Source organism: Carassius gibelio, chromosome B9 (assembly GCF_023724105.1).
Source record: "Carassius gibelio isolate Cgi1373 ecotype wild population from Czech Republic chromosome B9, carGib1.2-hapl.c, whole genome shotgun sequence".
Lineage (NCBI taxonomy): Eukaryota > Metazoa > Chordata > Actinopteri > Cypriniformes > Cyprinidae > Carassius > Carassius gibelio.
Window position 1 is genome coordinate 21,171,252 of NC_068404.1, and position 21,510 is coordinate 21,192,761.

General features: G+C 38.6%; 1 protein-coding gene across 2 annotated transcripts in view; it reads left to right on the forward strand.

Annotated features, from left to right (window-relative positions):
* lrp1bb (low density lipoprotein receptor-related protein 1Bb) overlaps nucleotides 1-21,510 on the forward strand; it is a 257,531-nt gene that overhangs the window by 234,061 nt on the left and 1,960 nt on the right. Inside the window, exons 76-91 of one of the 2 annotated variants that reach the window (XM_052566199.1) lie at nucleotides 210-329; nucleotides 662-903; nucleotides 1,428-1,651; nucleotides 1,819-1,925; nucleotides 3,172-3,288; nucleotides 3,434-3,607; nucleotides 6,274-6,399; nucleotides 6,516-6,680; nucleotides 8,461-8,622; nucleotides 9,314-9,488; nucleotides 10,396-10,500; nucleotides 16,609-16,722; nucleotides 18,223-18,299; nucleotides 18,599-18,689; nucleotides 20,767-20,917; nucleotides 21,435-21,509. In XM_052566199.1, the coding sequence (XP_052422159.1) occupies nucleotides 210-329; nucleotides 662-903; nucleotides 1,428-1,651; nucleotides 1,819-1,925; nucleotides 3,172-3,288; nucleotides 3,434-3,607; nucleotides 6,274-6,399; nucleotides 6,516-6,680; nucleotides 8,461-8,622; nucleotides 9,314-9,488; nucleotides 10,396-10,500; nucleotides 16,609-16,722; nucleotides 18,223-18,299; nucleotides 18,599-18,689; nucleotides 20,767-20,917; nucleotides 21,435-21,509 (2,225 nt within the window). The remainder of the gene's footprint in view (nucleotides 1-209; nucleotides 330-661; nucleotides 904-1,427; nucleotides 1,652-1,818; nucleotides 1,926-3,171; nucleotides 3,289-3,433; nucleotides 3,608-6,273; nucleotides 6,400-6,515; nucleotides 6,681-8,460; nucleotides 8,623-9,313; nucleotides 9,489-10,395; nucleotides 10,501-16,608; nucleotides 16,723-18,222; nucleotides 18,300-18,598; nucleotides 18,690-20,766; nucleotides 20,918-21,434; nucleotide 21,510) is intronic. The other variant, XM_052566198.1, reaches the window with a different exon arrangement.

The following is a 21,510-nucleotide window of genomic DNA, read 5'->3' on the forward strand; positions in this document are numbered from 1 at the left end:
TGTTCACGAATAGTTTTTTTTTTTTTTTTTTTTTTTTTCTGGGAATAAAGATCAATGAGATGCAGTGAGCAGACCACATCAGACGTTTTATTTTCAAGCACTCAGCATGTGTAAAAAAAGCAACATAGTGAGCATCACACAGTATCCATAAAAAAAAAAAAAAAAAATCCTCGAAATCTGACTTTTGTTCTTCTCTTTTTTTTTTGTAGAAATCAATGAGTGTCTTAATATTGGCACTTGCTCTCACTATTGCACAAACACAAAAGGATCATACAAATGTACATGTGACAAAAACTATAAGGATATGAATGGTAGCTGCATTGCAAAAGGTAAGGATCTATATCTTCTATTGACTTGACCTTTAGCTTCACTCTGAGATTTTACCTGCACACACAGGGCCTAAATATCAATTTTAAGCCATTTTAAAAATAAGTAGTAATTCTGTGGTACATTTATATTTCTGAATGTTTTAAGAACTATACAGTGTATTGTCTTCCTTTAAAGTACTCACTTTGAATTAAAGATTACTGATGGATTAGAATGCATATTGCTGTGCTAGAATGATTTATTTGCATCTGTAATTATCAAACTGTTGTCTTAAACCCTAAATGGAATTTAGCCACTTTTCATTTTTTTTGCATATTAATAACTCAACGGGCAGGACCAGAAGATCGAGTGCTCTACATAGCTAATGACACTGAAATCCGAAGTTTTGTGTATCCATTTAACCAGAGCCATGGACACAAAGTACATGCTCGCATCGAAGAAAATGCCCGCATCATTGGGATGGATGCTCTGTATCACCAACAAAAGTTTATCTGGGCTACTCAGTTTAATCCCGGTGGACTTTTTTACAAAGATATCCTAAACAGGAGTCAAACTAAAACAAATGTTGGCATTATAGTAAGTATTGTGGGTCTTGTGTGGAGTCTATTATCATATTTTCTCAGGAATATTACCACCCTCCCCCCCCACACACACACACACCTTCACAGTTAATTTTAATCTTCCTCTTAAATCATTTATTAATTCCGTGCTGTATATATATACTACGTTTAATGACAGCTGAATACTAAAAAGATTCAATCTATGTTTGTGTATGTACACTTTAATTTAAATTAGTCAGTGCAAACTCCATAATTTGTGTATTTTACTTCTATTTTATGAACAAAGAGATTTCAGACGAGTATATTATATGTTGATCTTCTCTTGATTTGTTTGTTTTCATTCAATATTTGAACAAAAGAATATTTTTCTCCAAACTTTAATTACTACATTTTATCCCTAAATCCAAGAACGGTCTCTGAAGTTTTGACCACACTTTTTAGGAATCATTTTCTCCTATACATGTTATCCTGGAATCTTAAATAGTCCGTGATGACTTGGCCCACATGGGAATCACTTTGTTATCTGGGTGACTTTTGCAGTGTCCAGACTTTCGCAGACCCAGAGATGTATCAGCTGACTGGGTGACTGGAAATATCTACTGGACAGACCACTCTAGGATGCACTGGTTCAGTTATTACACAGCTCACTGGACCAAGCTTAGATACTCTATTAATGTCGGTCAACTCAAGGGACCCAACTGCACCCGTCTGATAACTGACATTGCGGGAGAGCCTTACGCCATCACTGTCAATCCAGTCAAAGGGTAGGAGTGTGTTTCAAAATGTGAAAATACGAAATTGAAAATATAATTTAATAGAAAAATATTTCGAATTCAAAATTTCTGAAATAATTTTTATATACAGTAAAAATTTGCATTCTTAATGGCCACATCTGTATGTATTTTCCAAGTAAAGATTTGACCTGTTTCAGGATGATGTATTGGTCAGTAATAGGCGACCACTCACACATAGAGGAGAGTGCGATGGATGGCTCCATGCGTAGAGTGCTACTGGACAAGAACCTTAGGAGACCCACAGGTATGTTTTTGTGGTTTTCAGTGTGATGTGCATGAGCTCTTTCCTTCCTCAGTCCTCAGCTGTTTTTTTGTGAGTGTGATAAATGAGAGGTTGCTGTTGTTTTGGATCTTTCTAAAGAGATGAGGTCAAGGTCTGAATGCATTTGTGTAGAAGCTTGTTGGTCTCATATCCTGTTTCAGTATTTCACAACACTTTTCTCATTTCAGAGTTTTAGGGAATGTTTTAGATGCAATGCCTTTAGGTAAACCTGCAGGCGTGTTCCTCAGGGAAACACTAAGCACCGCTACATTTAACCATGGCCTCCTTTATAGGGGCCAATATTACGCCTCCAGTGCAGCTTTAGGAATCCATCATCTCTAGAAAAGGAACAAAAATGCTACATCCGAGTCTTTAATCAAGAGAGGAAATATAATGAGTCAAGCAGCACTAACTCCAAGAAATATGGGACAAACTTTTGCTGAGTTTATTTCAGGAAGAGCAAAAGGACACAGATCTGAAGCTTTTGTACTGAATATGTCCGCATTGAAGCAAGGGCTCCTTAAAGGTTATTTAACGATATAAAAAGTTCAATTTAGCACCACATTGACATAAACAGCAAGGTTCTGTTTATTTCAGTTTGGTGCTATTTAAAAACATTTTGCAGTCCTAGTACAGTCTCACATGACCTAAATGAATGAAACTCCTCTGAGATGTCTAGAAACACGTTACAGATTTGGTTATTAATAACCTATTCTTTTTTCCTGAATTGGTTTATTGTGAGTTGTTGCTTTTGTGGGTAACACTTTAGAATAAGGTTCCATTAGTTAATGTTAGTTAATGTATTAATTAACATGAACAAACAATGAATAATACATTTATTACTGTATTTATTCATCTTCGTTAATGTTAGTTAATGAAAATACAGTTATTCATTGTTAGTTCATGGTAATTCACAGTGAATTAACTAATGTTAACAAGCACAACTTTTGATTTAAATAATGCATTAGTAAATGTTGGAATTAACATGAACTAAAAGACTTATAAATGCTGTAGAAGGATTGTTCTTGCTTAGTTCATGTTAACGAAAGTAGTTAACTAACATTAACTAATGGAACCTTATTCTAAAGTGTTGCCCTTTTGTGTAATGCTTTAGTAATGTAAACCCTGCCAACATGGATGTGTCAGTGTTTAAATATGCGATGTTTCTTAACATTCTGTGCCAAGATCTTATTATGGAAATAACTCTCTTCCCGTCATTTATCTGTAGGGTTGGCGATTGATTACTTCAGCCAGCGTGTGTATTGGGCCGATGCCGAGCTCTCTGTCATTGGCAGTGTCCGTTTCGATGGCTCAGACCCATTGGTGGTAATCGATGGCAAGCAAGGTGAGAAGAGCAGTTAAAAGGGAATCTGATAGTATTGTGCTTTGTTCCTGTACTGTATCTAGTTTTTCCTGAAATCGTTAACCATTTAATTGTTGTAGAATATTCCGTTTGTCTAATGTCTTTGCCTCACTTCATGCCTGCACAGGAATATCACAACCATATAGAATAGACATTTTTGAGGATTACATTTATGGAACAGGACTGAAAAATGAAGTTTTCAGAATCCACAAATATGGCAAAAAAACAGTTGAACCTCTTGACTTGGCTATTGAAAAAACAACAAATGTGCTGATCTCTCATCGTTTCAAGCAGCAGGATGGTAAGAGAACACTATTTCTCTAAACGTTTTCTATTCAGTGCCTTTTTCTCTCTCTTATACAGCTTGGAGAATGAAGAAATGGTTCTTTTAGGGGTTAGTTTTGTGGATCCTACGAGAATTTTATTTTATTTTTTTTTTAGATTCAGGCTTGCTGCTTCTAGCGGATTTTTGAAAGAAAATTCTTTGTGAAGTGTTTTGAAGGTCAGAGTGATATCCTTTGGCAGTTGACTGAGTCTCTTACCGTGTCCTGTTCATATGTCTAAAATGAAAGCAGTAATCCAAGTTCAAGTGACTTTGAATCACAAGTGTTGATATATTTACAGCCACAGTTTCTCAAAAAAGTTTTTTTTTTTTTTTTTTTTTTTTACCTGAGGTGAAAGTATGGTTTCCTCATTAGTGTTCTGTGCATCTCACTGAGACAAATCACACTCTCTAAAAATGTTATGCCCATTAATTTGCCTCCCCATGCATTGCATTTGTGGCTTTCTAATATACTGTCTTCTCAGAAGCTGGCCTCATCTGCTGTTGGTCTTGGTTGCTCTTTGTTATCTGGTTGTGATAATGGTCTCACAACCTCAAAAAGATCTTTCTTTTCTGGTGGGTTTGTTTTGAGGGGCAGCTGAGCCAGTCCCCACTGACTCATTAAAGTCAGAGATCTAGCCTGGTGGAGAGACTTGTGCACTGCCAGCAAAAGCTAAAAGTTTAGGTTTGATGTCCTCAGCGAAACACAGAAAATTCATACAGATGTTCCCTCATACTGCTGGCATCTTTGAGCCACAGCTTTCAAATCAGCAACTTTTGAGCCGCCAGTTCGACAAGCTGTTTTAAGAAATTAAATAAATAAACTTTAAACATTTTAGATGGCACTCTCCATGAACAAGCTACAAAATAGGGCCTGAAACCTTTTTTCTTTTCTTTTTTTTTTTAAATGATGAAAGATGTTCTAATATCTAGAATATTTTGAGCCTCAACCTCAATATTAAAGTGTATATATATATATATATGTGTGTGTGTGTGTACTTATGTATGTACGTACGTACGTATGTATGTATATATATATATATATATATATATATATATATATATATATATATATATATATATATATATATATATATATATATATATATATAATTATTATTATTATTTTTATTTTATTTTTATTTATTTATTTTTTATTTTATTTTTCTAGGGATGGTTTTCAACAACTCTGCTAATAAAATGTAAAACCAAAAAAACTTTTCCCCCTATATATTTCTTTGTAATTTCATAGCAATAACCCTCTTAAATAATTTTACAAATTCAATTGAAAATATTTATGAAATGAAAGATTTTTTTTTTTTTTTTTTTGCTATTATGGTAATTACTATTAATTCTAATGATTATTAATTATTGTGTGTGTGTGTGTGTGTATATATATATATATATTAGGGGTGTAACGGTTCACAAAATTCACGGTTCGGTTCGATACGATACACTGATGTCACGGTTCGGTTCGGTTCGGTTCGATACGTTTTAGATACAGCAAAATGTAAAAACATCTCAACTTTTCAGAATGCCGCAAGCGCACCGCGGGTCATGTGACAAGAACCAACCAATCAGCTTCATCCTTTCCCGTAACAACGTTGAGAGCTCAGCCAAGATGAAGGAACAGCTGATCATAGTTGTATATGGATTGCAATTTTGAAATAAATTCAGTAGCAGAGCTACTGCAAGCGATTTTTAGAGCTGCAAATCCATTTATCCTTCGCTGAAATTTCCGCGTCTCATGGAGAGAGCACGTCATTGTTGCTTAGCAAAGACAGACGCCTCATGAGCGCTTCTGCCCGAGCGCTTTGGAAAGGAGGAGAAAGACGCGCTTAGCGTTTTCCATGCATTTTTAGGCACGATATGTGAACGGCCCCTAAGGCGCTCGCTCACTCAGCACGCGCTGAAGGCTCGTTGCAAAATGTCTAATGCATTTAACAGACCAGAAATATAAGATCCTAAAATAACCAACAGGTCTGGTGTTTGGGTTGGATTCCCTGTAAGCTATAGTGTCTAAATGCTGCAGGGATAGTTTGCTGCGTGCATGTTTCTCCTTTTTTTCGTCTTTTCCCAGATAGTACTGACGCATATATCCCAGATATTCCCGCTGGTTTTTTTTTTTTTTTTTTTTGTAATCCCGCTGGTGTACCCTGTCATGTTGCAGATGCGACATACCGTTGTTTTTTTATCCACCACTCTCTTGCCATCACCATTATAGCTTAAAGGGAATCCAAAGTGCACCCAAACACCAGACCTGTTGGTTATTGGAGGATCTTCTCATTTCTAGTCTGTTAAACGCATTGGCTATTTTGCAACGAGCCTTCAGCGTGTACTGAGTGAGCGAGCGCCTGCTGAGTAGCCTAACATAAACATATAAGATGGTGTTTTTTTCTTCTTCGGGAGTGTCAGGGGCATTGCCTGTTACGTTGTTTGGGTTATTGGGCTACCTTGTTGAACGCATATCATTATATTTCTTTCTCTCTCTTTTTTTTTTTTTTTCAAATATAATTAATTACTCCAACGAACCGTATCCAACGAATACGCGTATCGTTACACCCCTAATATATATATATAGTAGTTTATCTAAATGTCATTGTACATCCCAAGTTGAATTTTTGCTTTATCTGTTTTGTATTCAGTGGCCAATCCCTGTCTACGGATGACCTGCGATTTTATGTGTTTGCTCAATCCAACTGGGGCCAGCTGCACCTGTCCAGAGGGGAAGACCCTGGTCAATGGCTCTTGTATTGACCCCATTGTCTCAGGTCTGAATCCTCACTTTACTGTAGGGCTGTCCACTTCTTTTCATGTTTTTGTGGGGGAAAGAACATGAAGATTCAATGAAGGAAAAAAAAATCTTATTTGTTTCAATATTGTAAAGGTGAGTTATGCCGACCTGCCTGTGAGAACGGAGGACGTTGCATGGCCAATGAAAAAGGAGACTGGCGCTGTTACTGCTGGCCGAATTTCTCTGGGGAACGTTGTGAAGTCAACCACTGTACAGATTACTGCTTAAACGGAGGCACATGCACCGGTTCACCTCTTGGTAAGAAACTCTCAAACAGCTTTGTATAGATTTCAAAACATGATCTTCGACTCAGTCTTAGTAATGAAGTATTTGAAATGGTCTTATATTCAGTACTTGTGAACAAATGACATGCATTCTACATGCAACTATTGTGAAATTTTGAGTGATGAGGTGAGGAGTTCTTCTAAATTAATATTTGAAAGACATCTGTTAACAAAACTGTGGCAGTGTGTGTGCTAGTAATAATGGTTGTTCTCTAAAATTATTCAAGGCAGCATATGGACTCTTGGTTTGTATGCTAATGTGCGGTTGATCTGTTTTAATAAAGAATTCATTTGAAATTGAGCACTTTGTTCCCAAATGTAGAAACTTACAAAGGATTGCTGATGACAAAATCAGTTGAGTGTTTATGTCTGCACCTCAATTAAAATTAGTCAAGAGTGTCATTTTACAGCTTCATCTATCATAATCAATCATCTGACTGATGAGGCATGTACGAAAGCAATTATTCTTAACATCAGAATCTTATGAAGTTTGATACATTTCATCATTTTCTCTGGTGATTGTTTATGGTCGAGTGGGGTGCAGTGTTATTAAAAAGAGCATAGTTACTGAGTGAAAGCTTTCTTTATAAGTAGAACTATCTATTTTATTGAGGTCATATCATGAGGGAGGCGTATTGTAAAAACTCAAAACTCAACACCATTTATTGAATCTAAACAAAAATTTGTCATTCTTAATTCATATGTTTTTGTAAATTATTATTTCCATTTCCCAGAGTGTTATGGTCACCCAGGTTTGTTTACACATTAAACTTGTGGCCATAATAAAATAATGCAGTTCTTGCAACAAGAAACCATGATCTTAAGAAGAAAAGAAAAAAAATGTAATTGCTTAAGCATGGTTTCAAGAGTATTATGTTTCTTGGGGTCTTGTCCTGGTGGTCCTCTGAGGCAAGGTCCTTTCAGGGGATTTGTATCTGGGGCTCTAGTTGTCCTGGTCTCCGCTGTCTTTCAGGGATGTAGAGGTCCTTTCTAGGTGCTGATCCACCATCTGGTCTGGATACGTACTGGATCCGGGCGACTGCAGTGACCCTCTGATCTGGATACAGATGGGATCTGGTGGCTACGGTGACCTCGGAATAAAAGAGAAACAGACTAATATTAGCATAGATGCCATTCTTCTAATGATGTAGAAAGTACATCGGGTGTTATGGGAAGTGTTCCCGGTTCAGGTTTACCTAATTAATGCAGCCTAAAAATCCTTTAATGGATTTGGATATTAAAAGCATATTAGTATTTTATGTGTAAGCCAGGTTAAAGAGATGGGTCTTTAATCTAGATTTAAACACTGAGTGTGTCTGCCTCCCGAACAATGTTAGGTAGATTATTCCAGAGTTTAGGCGCCAAATAGGAAAAGGATCTGTCGCCCACAGTTGATTTTGATATTCTAGGTATTATCAAATACCTGTTATAATTATATGACTTTTTTTTATTGAGGCCACTTTTACACTAAACCTTTGGGTGCAAGTTTGTACTGCAGAATGTGGTTCATTTGGTTGATGTTAGGGCTGTTTTCAGGCCGCTTTACATCAGGTGTCAATTTTTGGTACTTGTTTACTCAAGTATAGCTCTAAATATAAATAGCTTCCTGTAAAATTATAACATTTCTCATGGCCTTTACTGAAATTGTTAGCATTTGCCAACAGCTCACATTCTCTCAACTTTTGGTAGTAAAACCAAAAGGACAAATGTGAATAAAACGCTCACATGGATGCATTTCTCTACTCCGATCTTAGGGAAACCTACTTGCCGCTGTGTCACAGGCTTCACTGGCCCTAACTGTGAGAGGCGGGTCTGTGATAATCACTGTCTGAATGGAGGCACGTGTGATGTAAGCCCTGGAAACCAGCCAGTGTGTCGCTGCTTGGCAGAGTACACGGGTGACCACTGTCTTTATCGTAAGTATCATAAGAGATTGCTTGTACCCAGCAGAAATGGTCAGCAATTGCATTTTAATTCATTAGGTCAGTGATTCTCTTGGCAGGTGATTACATCTACTGCTGAGCCCTTTTAATTCAGTATCATCATAATCCATATTGCTTGTTCAAATCTTTCAAGTACAGAGTGGACCAGAAAAAATGTGGAGAAAATGATATGATCTCCAGAGAGGGTTTGTTGTGGGTTTTACATAAAAGACCAGTCACTACATTGTGGTTAATGGAACAATTGTTGAGTTTTCTCTCCACAGCTGGCAACAGCAACAAAAAAAGCCCCAATGAAAGCAAATATTGAATTTGACTCGAAAGGGCATTTGCTGGTATTTGATCAATCTGTGCCCAAAGAGGTTTTCTAAATGCTGCTGTAACAACCTTGAGGTGTTTCTGTGCTTTGCTGATAAAATATTTGTGGTTATAAAGTCTTTGTTATTATAATTTGCTGCAAAACAATTTAATCTGCGCACCCGTAATGCGTTTTCAGCGCTGTGCACCCAAGGGGTGACACATTTTCATCTCGGTACCAGTAGATATTTGATGCGAGTAATTAAGTCTCATTAAAGCTTTGTAAAATTCTAATTAAACTTGAGCATAATATGAGAGAAATGTGCCCTCATATCTTAATTAAGGACATATCTTGTTTTTTTCCTGACAGACATCTGTCATCACCACTGCGTCCATTCCCAGGCCTGCACACTGTCCAGCTCCGGACACGTTGAATGCGTGTGTCCGCCTCGCTATGAAGGCATCAAGTGTGATGTCGACAAGTGCCTGCGGTGCCATGGAGCACCATGTATTATTAATGGAGATACAGGAGATGTGGCTTGCAAGTTAGTTGCTTTTAATGTCTCTGAAAATGATTTATGTGATGGCAAACATATTTGAAAATAGTTGTTATTTTTTACAGTTCAGTTTAGTGGTTGTATTGCATTGTATTATTAAACACTTCACATAAAAAAAAATATTTTCCATCTGAAGCAAATTAAGTACAGAACTAATGTTGTGCAGATGTATATTTCTATTCAGAATAGTAATTGTAAGTAGCTGAGAATGATTCAATGCCTAATTCATATATTTTATATATATGATCAAAAATGCAGTAAAAGCAGCAGTAAAGTGAAATATTATTCCAATCTCAAATAACTGTTTGCTTTTTTAATATTGCAAACATGTTTGAATACAGTCATTGTTTGTACAGTTCTGTTTGGTAATTTAACTAGTACAGAAAATACACACTTCACCTTTAAAATAATTCTACATCTAAAGCAAATTTAATCAATCAAAAAATACAGTAAAACCAGTAATAAAATATTATTGCAATTGAAAATATATATATATATATATATATATATATATATATATATATATATATATATATATATATATATATATATATATATATATATATATATATTAATATTGCAAGCATATTTGCATACAGTTATTATTTTTGCATTTCTATGTGGCGATTGAATTGGTACTGAAATTACACACTTAACCTTTGAAAGTCATTCATCATCTAATGCAAATTAAGTACAAAATGGATTTTATGCCATTTATTTCTATGCATTCAGGAAAAAATAATTCTATTCAAGACAATGAAGTTCCAGCAACTCTGGTGACATTTAAGTAGCTCAAAGTAATATAAAGAACTTATTATTTATTAAGTTCACAGAGAAATGACTCCTCAGTTTATGCCACATTTTTAGCTTTTCCAATTTATTGTCGTTCTGCCAGCTGTACCAGTGGTCGAATCGCCTCAAGCTGCCAGTTGTGTGATGGCTACTGCTATAACGGAGGCACCTGTCATCTGGACCCCGACACCAGCCTTCCCTTCTGCCAGTAAGAATGACTAAGTGCCTCCTTTTGTCCACATTCCAATACTCAGCTATTAGGCCCACAGAGCACATAACCATGGAAGTCTTACCATTCATTTAGAAAGGTTGTACAGATGTCAGAGACTCATAGGTTTGCCATCAATGGGGCCCAAAATTACCTCAGTGGGGGGCTCTACACTGGCACTTAGTTTGACAGACTTTTGGTTATTTTGGTTAAAAATCTAATTACATCAAGCCTCAAAGCTATTTCTTCAGTATGCCTTTTTGTTGTTAATATTGCTGAAGTAAAGTGTGGATTTAATAAACTACTATTCAAAAGTTTGGAGCCAGTTTTTTTTATTATTTTTTATTTTTTTATCTGAAATAAATATTACATGCTCACAAAGGCTGCATTTATTTGATCAGAAATACAGTAAAACAGTAATATTGTGGCATATTATTTCAATTTAAAAAAAAACTTTTTTTCTGTTTAATATCTAAAAATGTGATTTATTCCTTTGGTGGCAAAGCTGAATTTTAACGGCCATTACTCCTGTCTTTAGCATCACATTATCACTCACAAATCATGTATTGAGTTGATGCTCAAGTAACCACTCTTATGAATTATTAATCTTTGATTAATAGAAAATTTAATATCATTTTTTGAAATAGAAAATACATTAATCTTTTGATAATATAAAGTTTAAGGGTGTATAATTTTTATATCAATGATCACTAATGAAATACTAAACATAAAGCTGAAATTACTGACTGTTGATTCAGGCCACAAATCACATTTAAGGGTCCTCTATGTGTGGGAAGTCTGATTAAAACTGTAAAATCCTGAATGTTTTTTGAGCTGTCATCCTTGGTTTTGTCGTCAGGTGCAGCAGTTGTTTTTTTTTTTTCTTTGATAAAGACGAGGTTAGGCTCACACTGACAGGATGTCCACCCTGTGGACTTGTGTATACGGGGACGCCATCCTGAGAACAGCTGGAATCCTGATTTGTTTGGTTTGGCAGGCAAGAATGGATACATTTTGAAACCCTGATGATTTGTTGTTTTGTCAAGAATAAATTTGCTTTTCCTTTGCGAGATCAGGAACAGGTGAAGGCAGGACACCATGTGTTTAGAAGTAGTAAGGCCACGAAGCTTTCAGATATGACCAGCAGGGAAAAAAAAAATATTCATGTGTCCCTCACACTTTGATTTTAGAGATTTCTGTAATATTCTAAAATATTTAGGACATAAAAAGACTTTAACAACTTTACTCTAGGGCTCCATATTTACATTGTTTGTACATTTTTTAAGTAATACTTTAAATATGTATTAATATATTTATTCATCACAATACAGTGTATATATATATATATATATATATATATATATGTCACGGTTTTCGCTGCCTGAAGGAACACGGAGCTGAGGATAAACGAAATAAGGCTTTTATTATATCCAACACAGGAAATATCCAACATGGAGCACAGAGGTAGGCACACGTTAGTAGCAAATGAAGAGACCCGACAAAACAGAACTGAAAGGACAAGGCTTATGTACAGCGGATAATGGGGAAACACAGGTGGATGGAATCACTAAATTAACACACATGAGGAAGAGAATAGACACACCTGGGAACTAATCAAACCAAAACACGGAAAGACAGAAACTGGGTCACGGGCAAAAACACACTAAATGAGTCCAGGTGTGACAGTACTCCCCCCTCCCGGTAGGTGCGTCCTCGCACCGTAGAAACAACAGGGGGAGGCGTGGGTGGGAACTTGGGAGGAGGTTCCGGTGGAGGACGGACTCCCAGGAGGGGGCCAGCAGACAGGGACCACAGAAGGAGGAGCCAGGGAGGAGACAGGAGCAGGAGGAGCCAGATGGTCCACCAGAGACCAGCCAGGACGGAGATCCAAGGTGGAGTCGACGGCGGGAGGAGCCATGGTGAAGGAAGGGTCGACGACACCAGGGGGCCGACAGGCGGAGACTGCACCGGTGGGTGAGGAGCCCAAGATGGAGCAGCACAGCCGCAGAGCCAGGGGGACATCGAGGTTCCGGAGGGCCTAGGTGGAGCAGAAGGCTCAGGCGACCAAGGCGGAGGCGGGGTCCTGGCAGACCGCTGTGGAGCCGGAGTGACCGAGGATGGAGGTGGAACTGGAGGGAAGGAGGAGCCTGACAGAGCCGGAGGGATGGAAAGACGAGGTGGAACCGGAGGAGTGGAGTCCCGAGGCGGCGGATGGTCGACGACTGACCAAGGTGGAGCCGGAGGGACGAGGGAGCCCGGTGGAGCAGGTGGGATGACAGGCCACGGTGGAGACGAGGGAGCTAAGAGCCAAGGCGGAGCCACTGGGTCGAAGGACCGAGGAGGAGTCCAGGGCTCGGAGGCTGGAGGCGGAGACAGGGCCTTAACACGCCAAGGCGGAGCTGGAGACTGGCAGTCCAGCGGCAAACCACCGCGCCCCGATGGCGCGGACTGAGGGTGAGCTGCAGGACTGACTGGCACCAGCAGGGATGACGAGGAACTGGCTGGTCTAGGAGGAGGAGAGAGGAGAAGGATGGGAGGAAGGACAGGAGGATCAGGACTGGACGGAACCAGCGAAAGTGGAGCAGAGGGACCAGCAGGTCCTGGAGGAGGTGGGAGAGGGAGGCCGGGAGGGAACACAGAAGATACAGGGCTGGGCGGAACCAGCGGAGACACAGAAGATTCAGGGCTGGGCGGAACCAGCGGAGACACAGAAGATTCAGAGCTGGGGGGAACCAGCGGAGAGACAGAAGATTCAGGGCTGGGCGGAACCAGCGGAGAGACAGAAGATTCAGGGCTGGGCGGAACCAGCGGAGAGACAGAAGATTCAGAGCTGGGCAGAACCAGCGGAGACACAGAAGATTCAGAGCTGGGCGGAACCAGCGGAGACACAGAAGATTCAGAGCTGGGCGGAACCAGCGGAGAAACAGGAAACTCAGGGCTGGGCGGAACCAGCGGAGACACAGAAGATTCAGGGCTGGGCGGAACCAGCGGAGAGACAGAAGATTCAGGGCTGGGCGGAACCAGCGGAGAGACAGAAGATTCAGGGCTGGGCGGAACCAGCGGAGAGACAGAAGATTCAGAGCTGGGCGGAACCAGCGGAGAGACAGAAGATTCAGAGCTGGGCGGAACCAGCGGAGACACAGAAGATTCAGAGCTGGGCGGAACCAGCGGAGAGACAGAAGATTCAGGGCTGGGCGGAACCAGCGGAGAGACAGAAGATTCAGGGCTGGGCGGAACCAGCGGAGAGACAGAAGATTCAGAGCTGGGCGGAACCAGCGGAGACACAGAAGATTCAGAGCTGGGCAGAACCAGCGGAGACACAGAAGATTCAGAGCTGGGCGGAACCAGCGGAGAAACAGGAAACTCATGGCTGGATGGAACCAGCGGAAATGGAGCAGAGGAAATGACTGGAGGAGGTAGGAGTGGGAGACTGAGAGGGTATACAGGGGAGTCAGGGCTGGACGGAACCAGCGGAGAAACAGGAATATTAGGGATTACCTCCATAGACCAGTCCATCAGATCCAGAACTTGCTCCATATAACTTTCAGAGACTGCATACAGCTCACCCTCAGTCGCAGGAGTGTGGGCAGGGCTTTCCTCCACGCCCTCGATCTCCACGAGGACTCCCACGATGCACGGTGTGGCCGGCTCACACACCTGGTCAGTCACGCTCTCGAGATCCTGTTCCCTGTCAATGGATTGCTCGGGCTCTGCGGCTGCGGTGGGCTCTGGCTCCGTGTAGCGAGTTGGTGGCTGGCTGGTCTCTGGGTAGGGAGTGGGACTGGCGAGATCCTCTATGGGGCTGACGGTGAAAGATGAGCCATTTCTCGCCAGAGTCCACTCCACGTATGCGGCGAAATCCTCCCGAGGACCATCTTCGGGCGACAACGCTCTGCACTTGGAGTTCAGGCTGGTGTTGTAGAAGGTGCAGAGCGCGTCGTCCGGGTAGCTGGTGGCATTAGCTAATAGAAGAAACTGTCTGGTATGGTCCTCGAGAGAACGTCCTTCCTGCTTCAGCAGGAGGATGAGGAATTTGGGACGATAGAGGGGATCCGTAGAAACTAAGAAAAGAAAAGACTGTGAAAAAACGAAAGCAAAACGGAGGGAAAGACACGCGGTTTTAAACTTTTTTTTTGGGTCGGGTCTTCTGTCACGGTTTTCGCTGCCTGAAGGAACACGGAGCTGAGGATAAACGAAATAAGGCTTTTATTATATCCAACACAGGAGATATCCAACATGGAGCACAGAGGTAGGCACACGTTAGTAGCAAATGAAGAGACCCGACAAAACAGAACTGAAAGGACAAGGCTTATGTACAGCGGATAATGGGGAAACACAGGTGGATGGAATCACTAAATTAACACACATGAGGAAGAGAATAGACACACCTGGGAACTAATCAAACCAAAACACGGAAAGACAGAAACTGGGTCACGGGCAAAAACACACTAAATGAGTCCAGGTGTGACAATATATATATATATATATATATATATATATATATATATATATATATATATATATATATATATATATATATATATATATATATATATATATATATATATATATATATATATATATATATATATATGAGATACAGTATAAAATGCTGACAAGGCCTGAAAAGCAGTTTCAGTACCATAGCTTCTGTTGTATTTCTTCTTGGTTTTAGTTCTAACATTTTTATTTAAATTTCCAGTTGTCTACATGTTGTTTTTATTAATATTTGACGTTCAGCATATAATATACGCTGAATAAGCTGCAGCAGCCTAATGCAAAACTAAATCACTCCCATTATAATCAATGAATTGCAAATTGAGTGTGGAAGGTTATGTACACCAGTGCACTCTTAAATTTCCACAATAATTTTTAATTGCCAGTGTTAAATGCCAGTGAAATGCTCATACTGTTAAACCCTGCTTTCAAATCTCTGTGGATCATATGGTCCTGTTTTCTTGATTTGCTATTACTGTGTTGTGTGCATTTGTAAAGACCCAAATAAATTGTTAAAGAGACATGATTTCATGTACAGTTTGCACCTCGTGACCATCTTGTCCTGTGCAAGATATTTACAGTTATCAATCGTTTCCTTCCCATCAGATTTTATTAGCTACAAACACAGATTGCGACAAAATTCATAAAACTGAGTCACAGGAAATGTATGGAATGATGGATCTGTATCTGGCAAGAAGTCATGATAGTTGACCTAAAATGAATATAATTTATCATATCCTAGAGTCATATATATATATTTGCAAAGGAACAGTTCTTTCCTTTAAAGCACACCTATATACCTTTAAGATGCTCTGACATGAAGGAAACATAACAAAGCATGTTTCAACACAGAATATTCTCCAGAATACAATCAGATGATTTCTTATTAAATTATGGGAATAAAAGTATGGGAAATCATAAACATTATAATTTCTCTTACAGTTTATTGGGTCTACACTGAATAAAACAACTTTATTTTGAAGATGGTTTTGAGACGTCCAATTTTATCACTGTCCTATCTTGATTTCTGCGATTTACTCATCTGTCAGCATCAAAACCTGAGATTGGCCCAGGCTAAGACTTCACTTCTCTATCGCTCTTCTTCGGCTCATTCTCTATTCCAGTGAAATCATAAACTCCTGAATCATTAGGGGTTGTAAGGGTTTTTGGTCATTATACTGTACAGTCACGAAAATTACAAAAATCTGAGAAAGTTTCTTTAGTGAATATGTTCTCAAATATTTGATCAGCTAGACCTTGCTCATATGTAGAGAAAAAATGTGATGGCATCAGTCTGTCTATTAATAGTCTTCAGACATATAGAACTTAAATGCCACCCAGCAATCCTTTACAGTAAACATGAACAGATCATTGAAAAGTCATGGAAATTCATGGGTGTGGGAACCTTGAATCCTAGAACCCCTGGAGTGAATATTTTTGAAAAGCATTATAGCTCATTTAATTTAATGGTCATAAAACACAACGGATCCTGAATTTATAAGAAATAGAGACCAGATACTTGCTGCTACTCTACAGATCATGCATATTTCTTCTCAGTTCTTCGCTCTAATTTCACTTCCACTGTGCTCACGTCACTGCGATGTCTTGCAGCTGCACGGCAGGGTTCAAGAACCAGCGTTGCGATGAGCTGGCCAATCCCTGCGATTACTACTGTCAGAATGAAGGAATATGCACAATAACTGCCCTTAACAAACCTCGATGCAAGTAGGTCCCACTGTTCACCTGATTCAGCTGCCTCATCTCCACCAGACTCCATCCATCCAGTTGATTTAACCTCCTTGCTTTCCCACTGTCCACTTCCCATGATCCTACAGCACCATCCTGGAGAACACGCATCCCATACTGTGCAAACTCTTCACACATATATGATTCTCTCATTTGTTCTGCATTTGTTTGGGATCTGTATACTTTTTGTCTGTTTAATTTGTCTAAAATCCTGTACAGTCTCAACTTAGGGAGGAGTTAATATACAGTCAAATAATTGAAAAATGTCCGCAATGTCTGTAAAATAGTGTACGGTTTTAATGTGAATGATCCAGTCTTCACCCTCATATCATCCGCTGATAAACAAACATCAAACATCTGTTTAATCATAAACATGACCCCCGCTGGACCGCTTCCAATTACAAATAAGATGATTCATGACTTTCTTTCCGCTTTACTGCTCATCATCTAATGAGTGTTTTCAGTTTGTTTGCATGTTTGCCTATACTTAAAGTGATAGTCCACCTAAAGCTGACAAATAAATGTATAAAAGTTAAAAATAAAAACATTATACAATAATTTAAAAGCACCAAGACTGCATTTATGTTTTAAATCGGTATGTTTTATTATTTTAATATTATATGTTATGTATATTGGTTTTGTTTTGTATTAAAGTGTTTGTTCACCCAAAAATGTTATGCCCATGTTTCACTCACCCTCAAGGCAAGCTAGGTGTATATAATTTTCTTCTTTCAAACAAATCCAATCAGAGTCATATTAAAATATTTTCCTTGCTCTTCCAAGCTTTATAATGGCATGGGTGGGTGTTTTTGTTCAACAGTCCAAAAGTAGTCAAATAAAGCGCATCTTTCCATACTAAAATGTGCCTCACATAGCTCCGGAGGTGACTAATGGCCTCCTGTAGCGAATCGATGTTATTTTGTAAAAAAAAAAAAAAAAAAACATATAAAAAAAAAATATAAACAGTTCTGTGTAACTTCTGAACGTCATCCGCAGCGAATGGCTTCTGCTTACAAGAGTTAAGAGACGTGAAAGAAATTTTAAATATGGATATTTTTCTTACATAAACACATTGATTTGCTACAGGAGGGTTAGGGCCTTTATTCACCTACCGAGCCATGTGAGGCATGTTTTAAAATGGATGGATGCACTTTATTTGACTACTTTTGAACTGCTGAACAAAACATCCACCCATGCCATTATAAAGGTTGGAAAGTTGGAGCAAAGAAAATGTTTAATGTAACTCTAATTGATTCGTACATTTTTGGGTGAAATAACCCTTTAAGGCTTTGTATGAGTAAATGAGGACATTTTGAAATTATGAGTTATATTATTGGGTGAACTATTCCTTTAATTAGAATTTAGGCCTGTGTCTGTTTAAACTCACCTGTAAAACTCTTTTTAATTTGAAAATGTCAGCCATTTGTTCATTTTTCTGACTTGCCTTCTGTTTGTTTTGACTCTGTTGTTTTAAATCAGATGCTCAGCTAATTGGTCAGGGACGCAGTGCGAGAGGCCGGCCCCCAAGAGCAGCCGCTCTGATAACACAGCTGGAGGTGAGCAATGAAGAGAGCTTTCACACTTTATAAAGAGCTCTACCCTACTAATTTAATAAGGATTCAGTCCTTGAATTATTAAAATGAAAAGATACGTTATTTCATCAGTCAAACGACATCTGAATATACATCTGGGCTTCGTGTTAAATATTGGTTTAATATCTTTTCAGCTGCAGCAGTGTTTATTTAATTTCGCTTTGATGGAGTATCTAATAATTTCCTGTTCCACCTGCATAGACACCTGGGGAAATAGACTTAATAGTGGCTTTTGCCTCTGGCTTTTTTCTTGTGTGAAACAGGAAGTATAGCTATCATTGTGCCATTGGTCCTGCTGGTCATTTTGATTGCTACGGTGGTTACAGGTGTATGCATCTGCAGAAGACGACAAAGGTACTTTTTGGAACTTTTTTGTGCCATAAATTGATTTATATCATTATAAATTTATGTTGACGTGTATATATATGTGTATGTGTATATATATATATATATATATATATATATATATATATATATATATATATGTGTATGTGTATATATATGCTGGTCATATAATTAGAATATCGTAAAACGTTGATTTATTTCACTAATTCTATTCAAAAAGTGAAACTTGTATATTATATTCATTCATTTAACACAGGCTGATATATTTCAAATGTTTATTTCTTTTAATTTTGATGTTTATAACTGACAACTAAGGAAAATTCCAAATTCAGTATCTCAGAAAATTAGAATATTGTGAAAAGGTTCAATATTGAAGACACCTGGTGCCACACTCTAATAAGCTAATTAACTCAAAACACCTGCAAAGCCTTTAAATGGTCTCTGATTTTAGTTATGTAGGCTACACAATCATGAGGAAGACTGCTGACTTAACAGTTGTCCAAAAGAGGACCATTGACACCTTGAACAAGGAGGGCAAGACACAAAAGTTCATAGCAAAAGAGGCTGGCTGTTCACAGAACTCTGTGTCCAAGCTAATTATTACAGAGGTGAAGGGAAGGAAAAGATGTGATATAATGTAGTGTACAAGCAATAGGGATAACCGCATCCTGGAGAGGATTGTGAAACAAACCCATTCATAAATGTGGGGGAGATTCACAAAGAGTGGACTGCAGCTGGCTACAATAACCACTATGCACAGACGTATGCAAGACATGGGTTTCAGCTGTCGCATTCCTTGTGTCAAGCCACTCTTGAACAACATACAGCGTCAGAAGGGTCTCGCTTCAAAAAGGACTGGACTGCTGGACTGGACAAAGTTATGTTCTCTGATGAAAGTAAATTTTGCATTTCCTTTGGATATCAGTGTCCCAGATTCTGGAGGAAGAGAGGAGAGGCACACAATCCATGTTGCTTGAGGTCCAGTGTAAAGTTTCCACAGTCAGTGATGGTTTGTTGGTCCACTATGTTTTCTGAGGTCCAAGGTTAACACAGCCATATACCAGGAAGTTTTAGAGCACTTCATGCTTCCTGTTGCTGACTAACTTTACGGAGATGCAGATTTCATTTTCCAACAAGACTTGTCACCTGCACACAGTGCCAAAGCTACCAGTACCGTGTTTAAGGACCATGGTTTCCCTGTTCTTAGTTCGCCAGCAAACTCGCCTGACCTTAACCCCATAGAAAATCTATAGGGTATTGGGAAGAAGAAGATGCGATATGCCAGATCCAAAAATGCAGAAGAGCTGAAGGCCACTATCAGAGCAACCTGGGCTCTCATAACACCTGAGCAGTCTCACAGACTGATCGACTCCATTCAGTGCCGCATTGCTGCAGTAATTCAGGCAAAAGGAGCCCCAACTAAGTATTGAGTGCTGTATATGCTCATACTTTTCATTGTCATACTCTTTAGTTGGCCAATATTTCTAAAAATCCTTTCTTTGTATTGGTCTTAAGTTATATTAAAATTTTATGAGATACTGAATTTGGGATTTTCTTTAGTTATCAGTTATAATCATCAAAATTAAAAGAAATAAACATTTAAAATATATCAGTCTGTGTGTAATGAATGAATATAATATACAAGTTTCCCTTTTTGAATGGAATTAGTGAAATAAATCAAGTTTTTGATAATATTCTAATTATATGACCAGCACCTGTATGTGTGTGTGTGTGTGTATATATATATATATATTATTTACCTTGAATTTAATTTATTTTATTATTTATTATATATGAGAAATCATTTGTTTGAAATAATGATGAAAGTATTAAATATACAAAATAGACAAAAAAAATGTAATGTTGTATATGCATACAGACTGATGCATTATTTTTCTGTTGCATCACCTCCTGCTGTTATTTTTAGCCTGATTTGCCTTTTAATGTCGTTTTAATCATGTTAATTTGACAGCCTTAGTTATAAGCCACTTTGTATTTTAAAATGCATGTTCAAAAATGCACAGCCCATAAAAACAAACAGTCTCTCCAGACATATGCAGCTGTTTCAAGTGCTTCTCTGTCGCAGGGGGAAACGTGTACAACGGCAGCCCATAACTAATGGAGGCATTAATGTGGAGATAGGCAATCCATCCTACAACATGTATGAGGTGGACCATGACAACCACGCAGATGCCGGAAGCCTTCTCAAACCAAATTTCACACTTGATCCCCAAAAGGTTTGTGTTTGGCATTTTTAACACCCTTAATACAAGAAATCTCTGAGGTTGATGATGTAGATCCATAAATATCAGTGTGGTAGATCCAGAAAGAACATGTTTCTGTTCTCTCCTGAAAAATATCTGTTGAATAAATGACTTGTAAATATGTAATATTAATTATAGCTTTACATCAGGGCTTTTATCTTTTGCCTGCATCCTCCCACCCAATGAAAAATACTCACTGCTCCTGCAATTTCTTTTACCTTGAGAGTTTGCCTCATTAAAGCTGCAAACATGATATTTTTTTACCCTTGCACAGAAATAACTCTGACATCTGTTTCTAAATTCTAATGCCTCTTACACACAATGCTATATTGCCAGTAACAATACTGCTTTGTCCTGACTGTTTGTTTCATGCTATGAACATTTTTTCTGTCAAAATTTGTCTTAACAGCAGCGTTTACATAGATGTTGTTTTAGTGACAATGATGTTCTAAATGTCGACTGCATGCTGGGGCAACTGTGTGTGTTCCAGGGCTGGTGTGTAAAATCCAGTGACCCTTGCACGCTGAATATTCACTCTGTCCCTAAGGAAGTAATACCTGGACAGG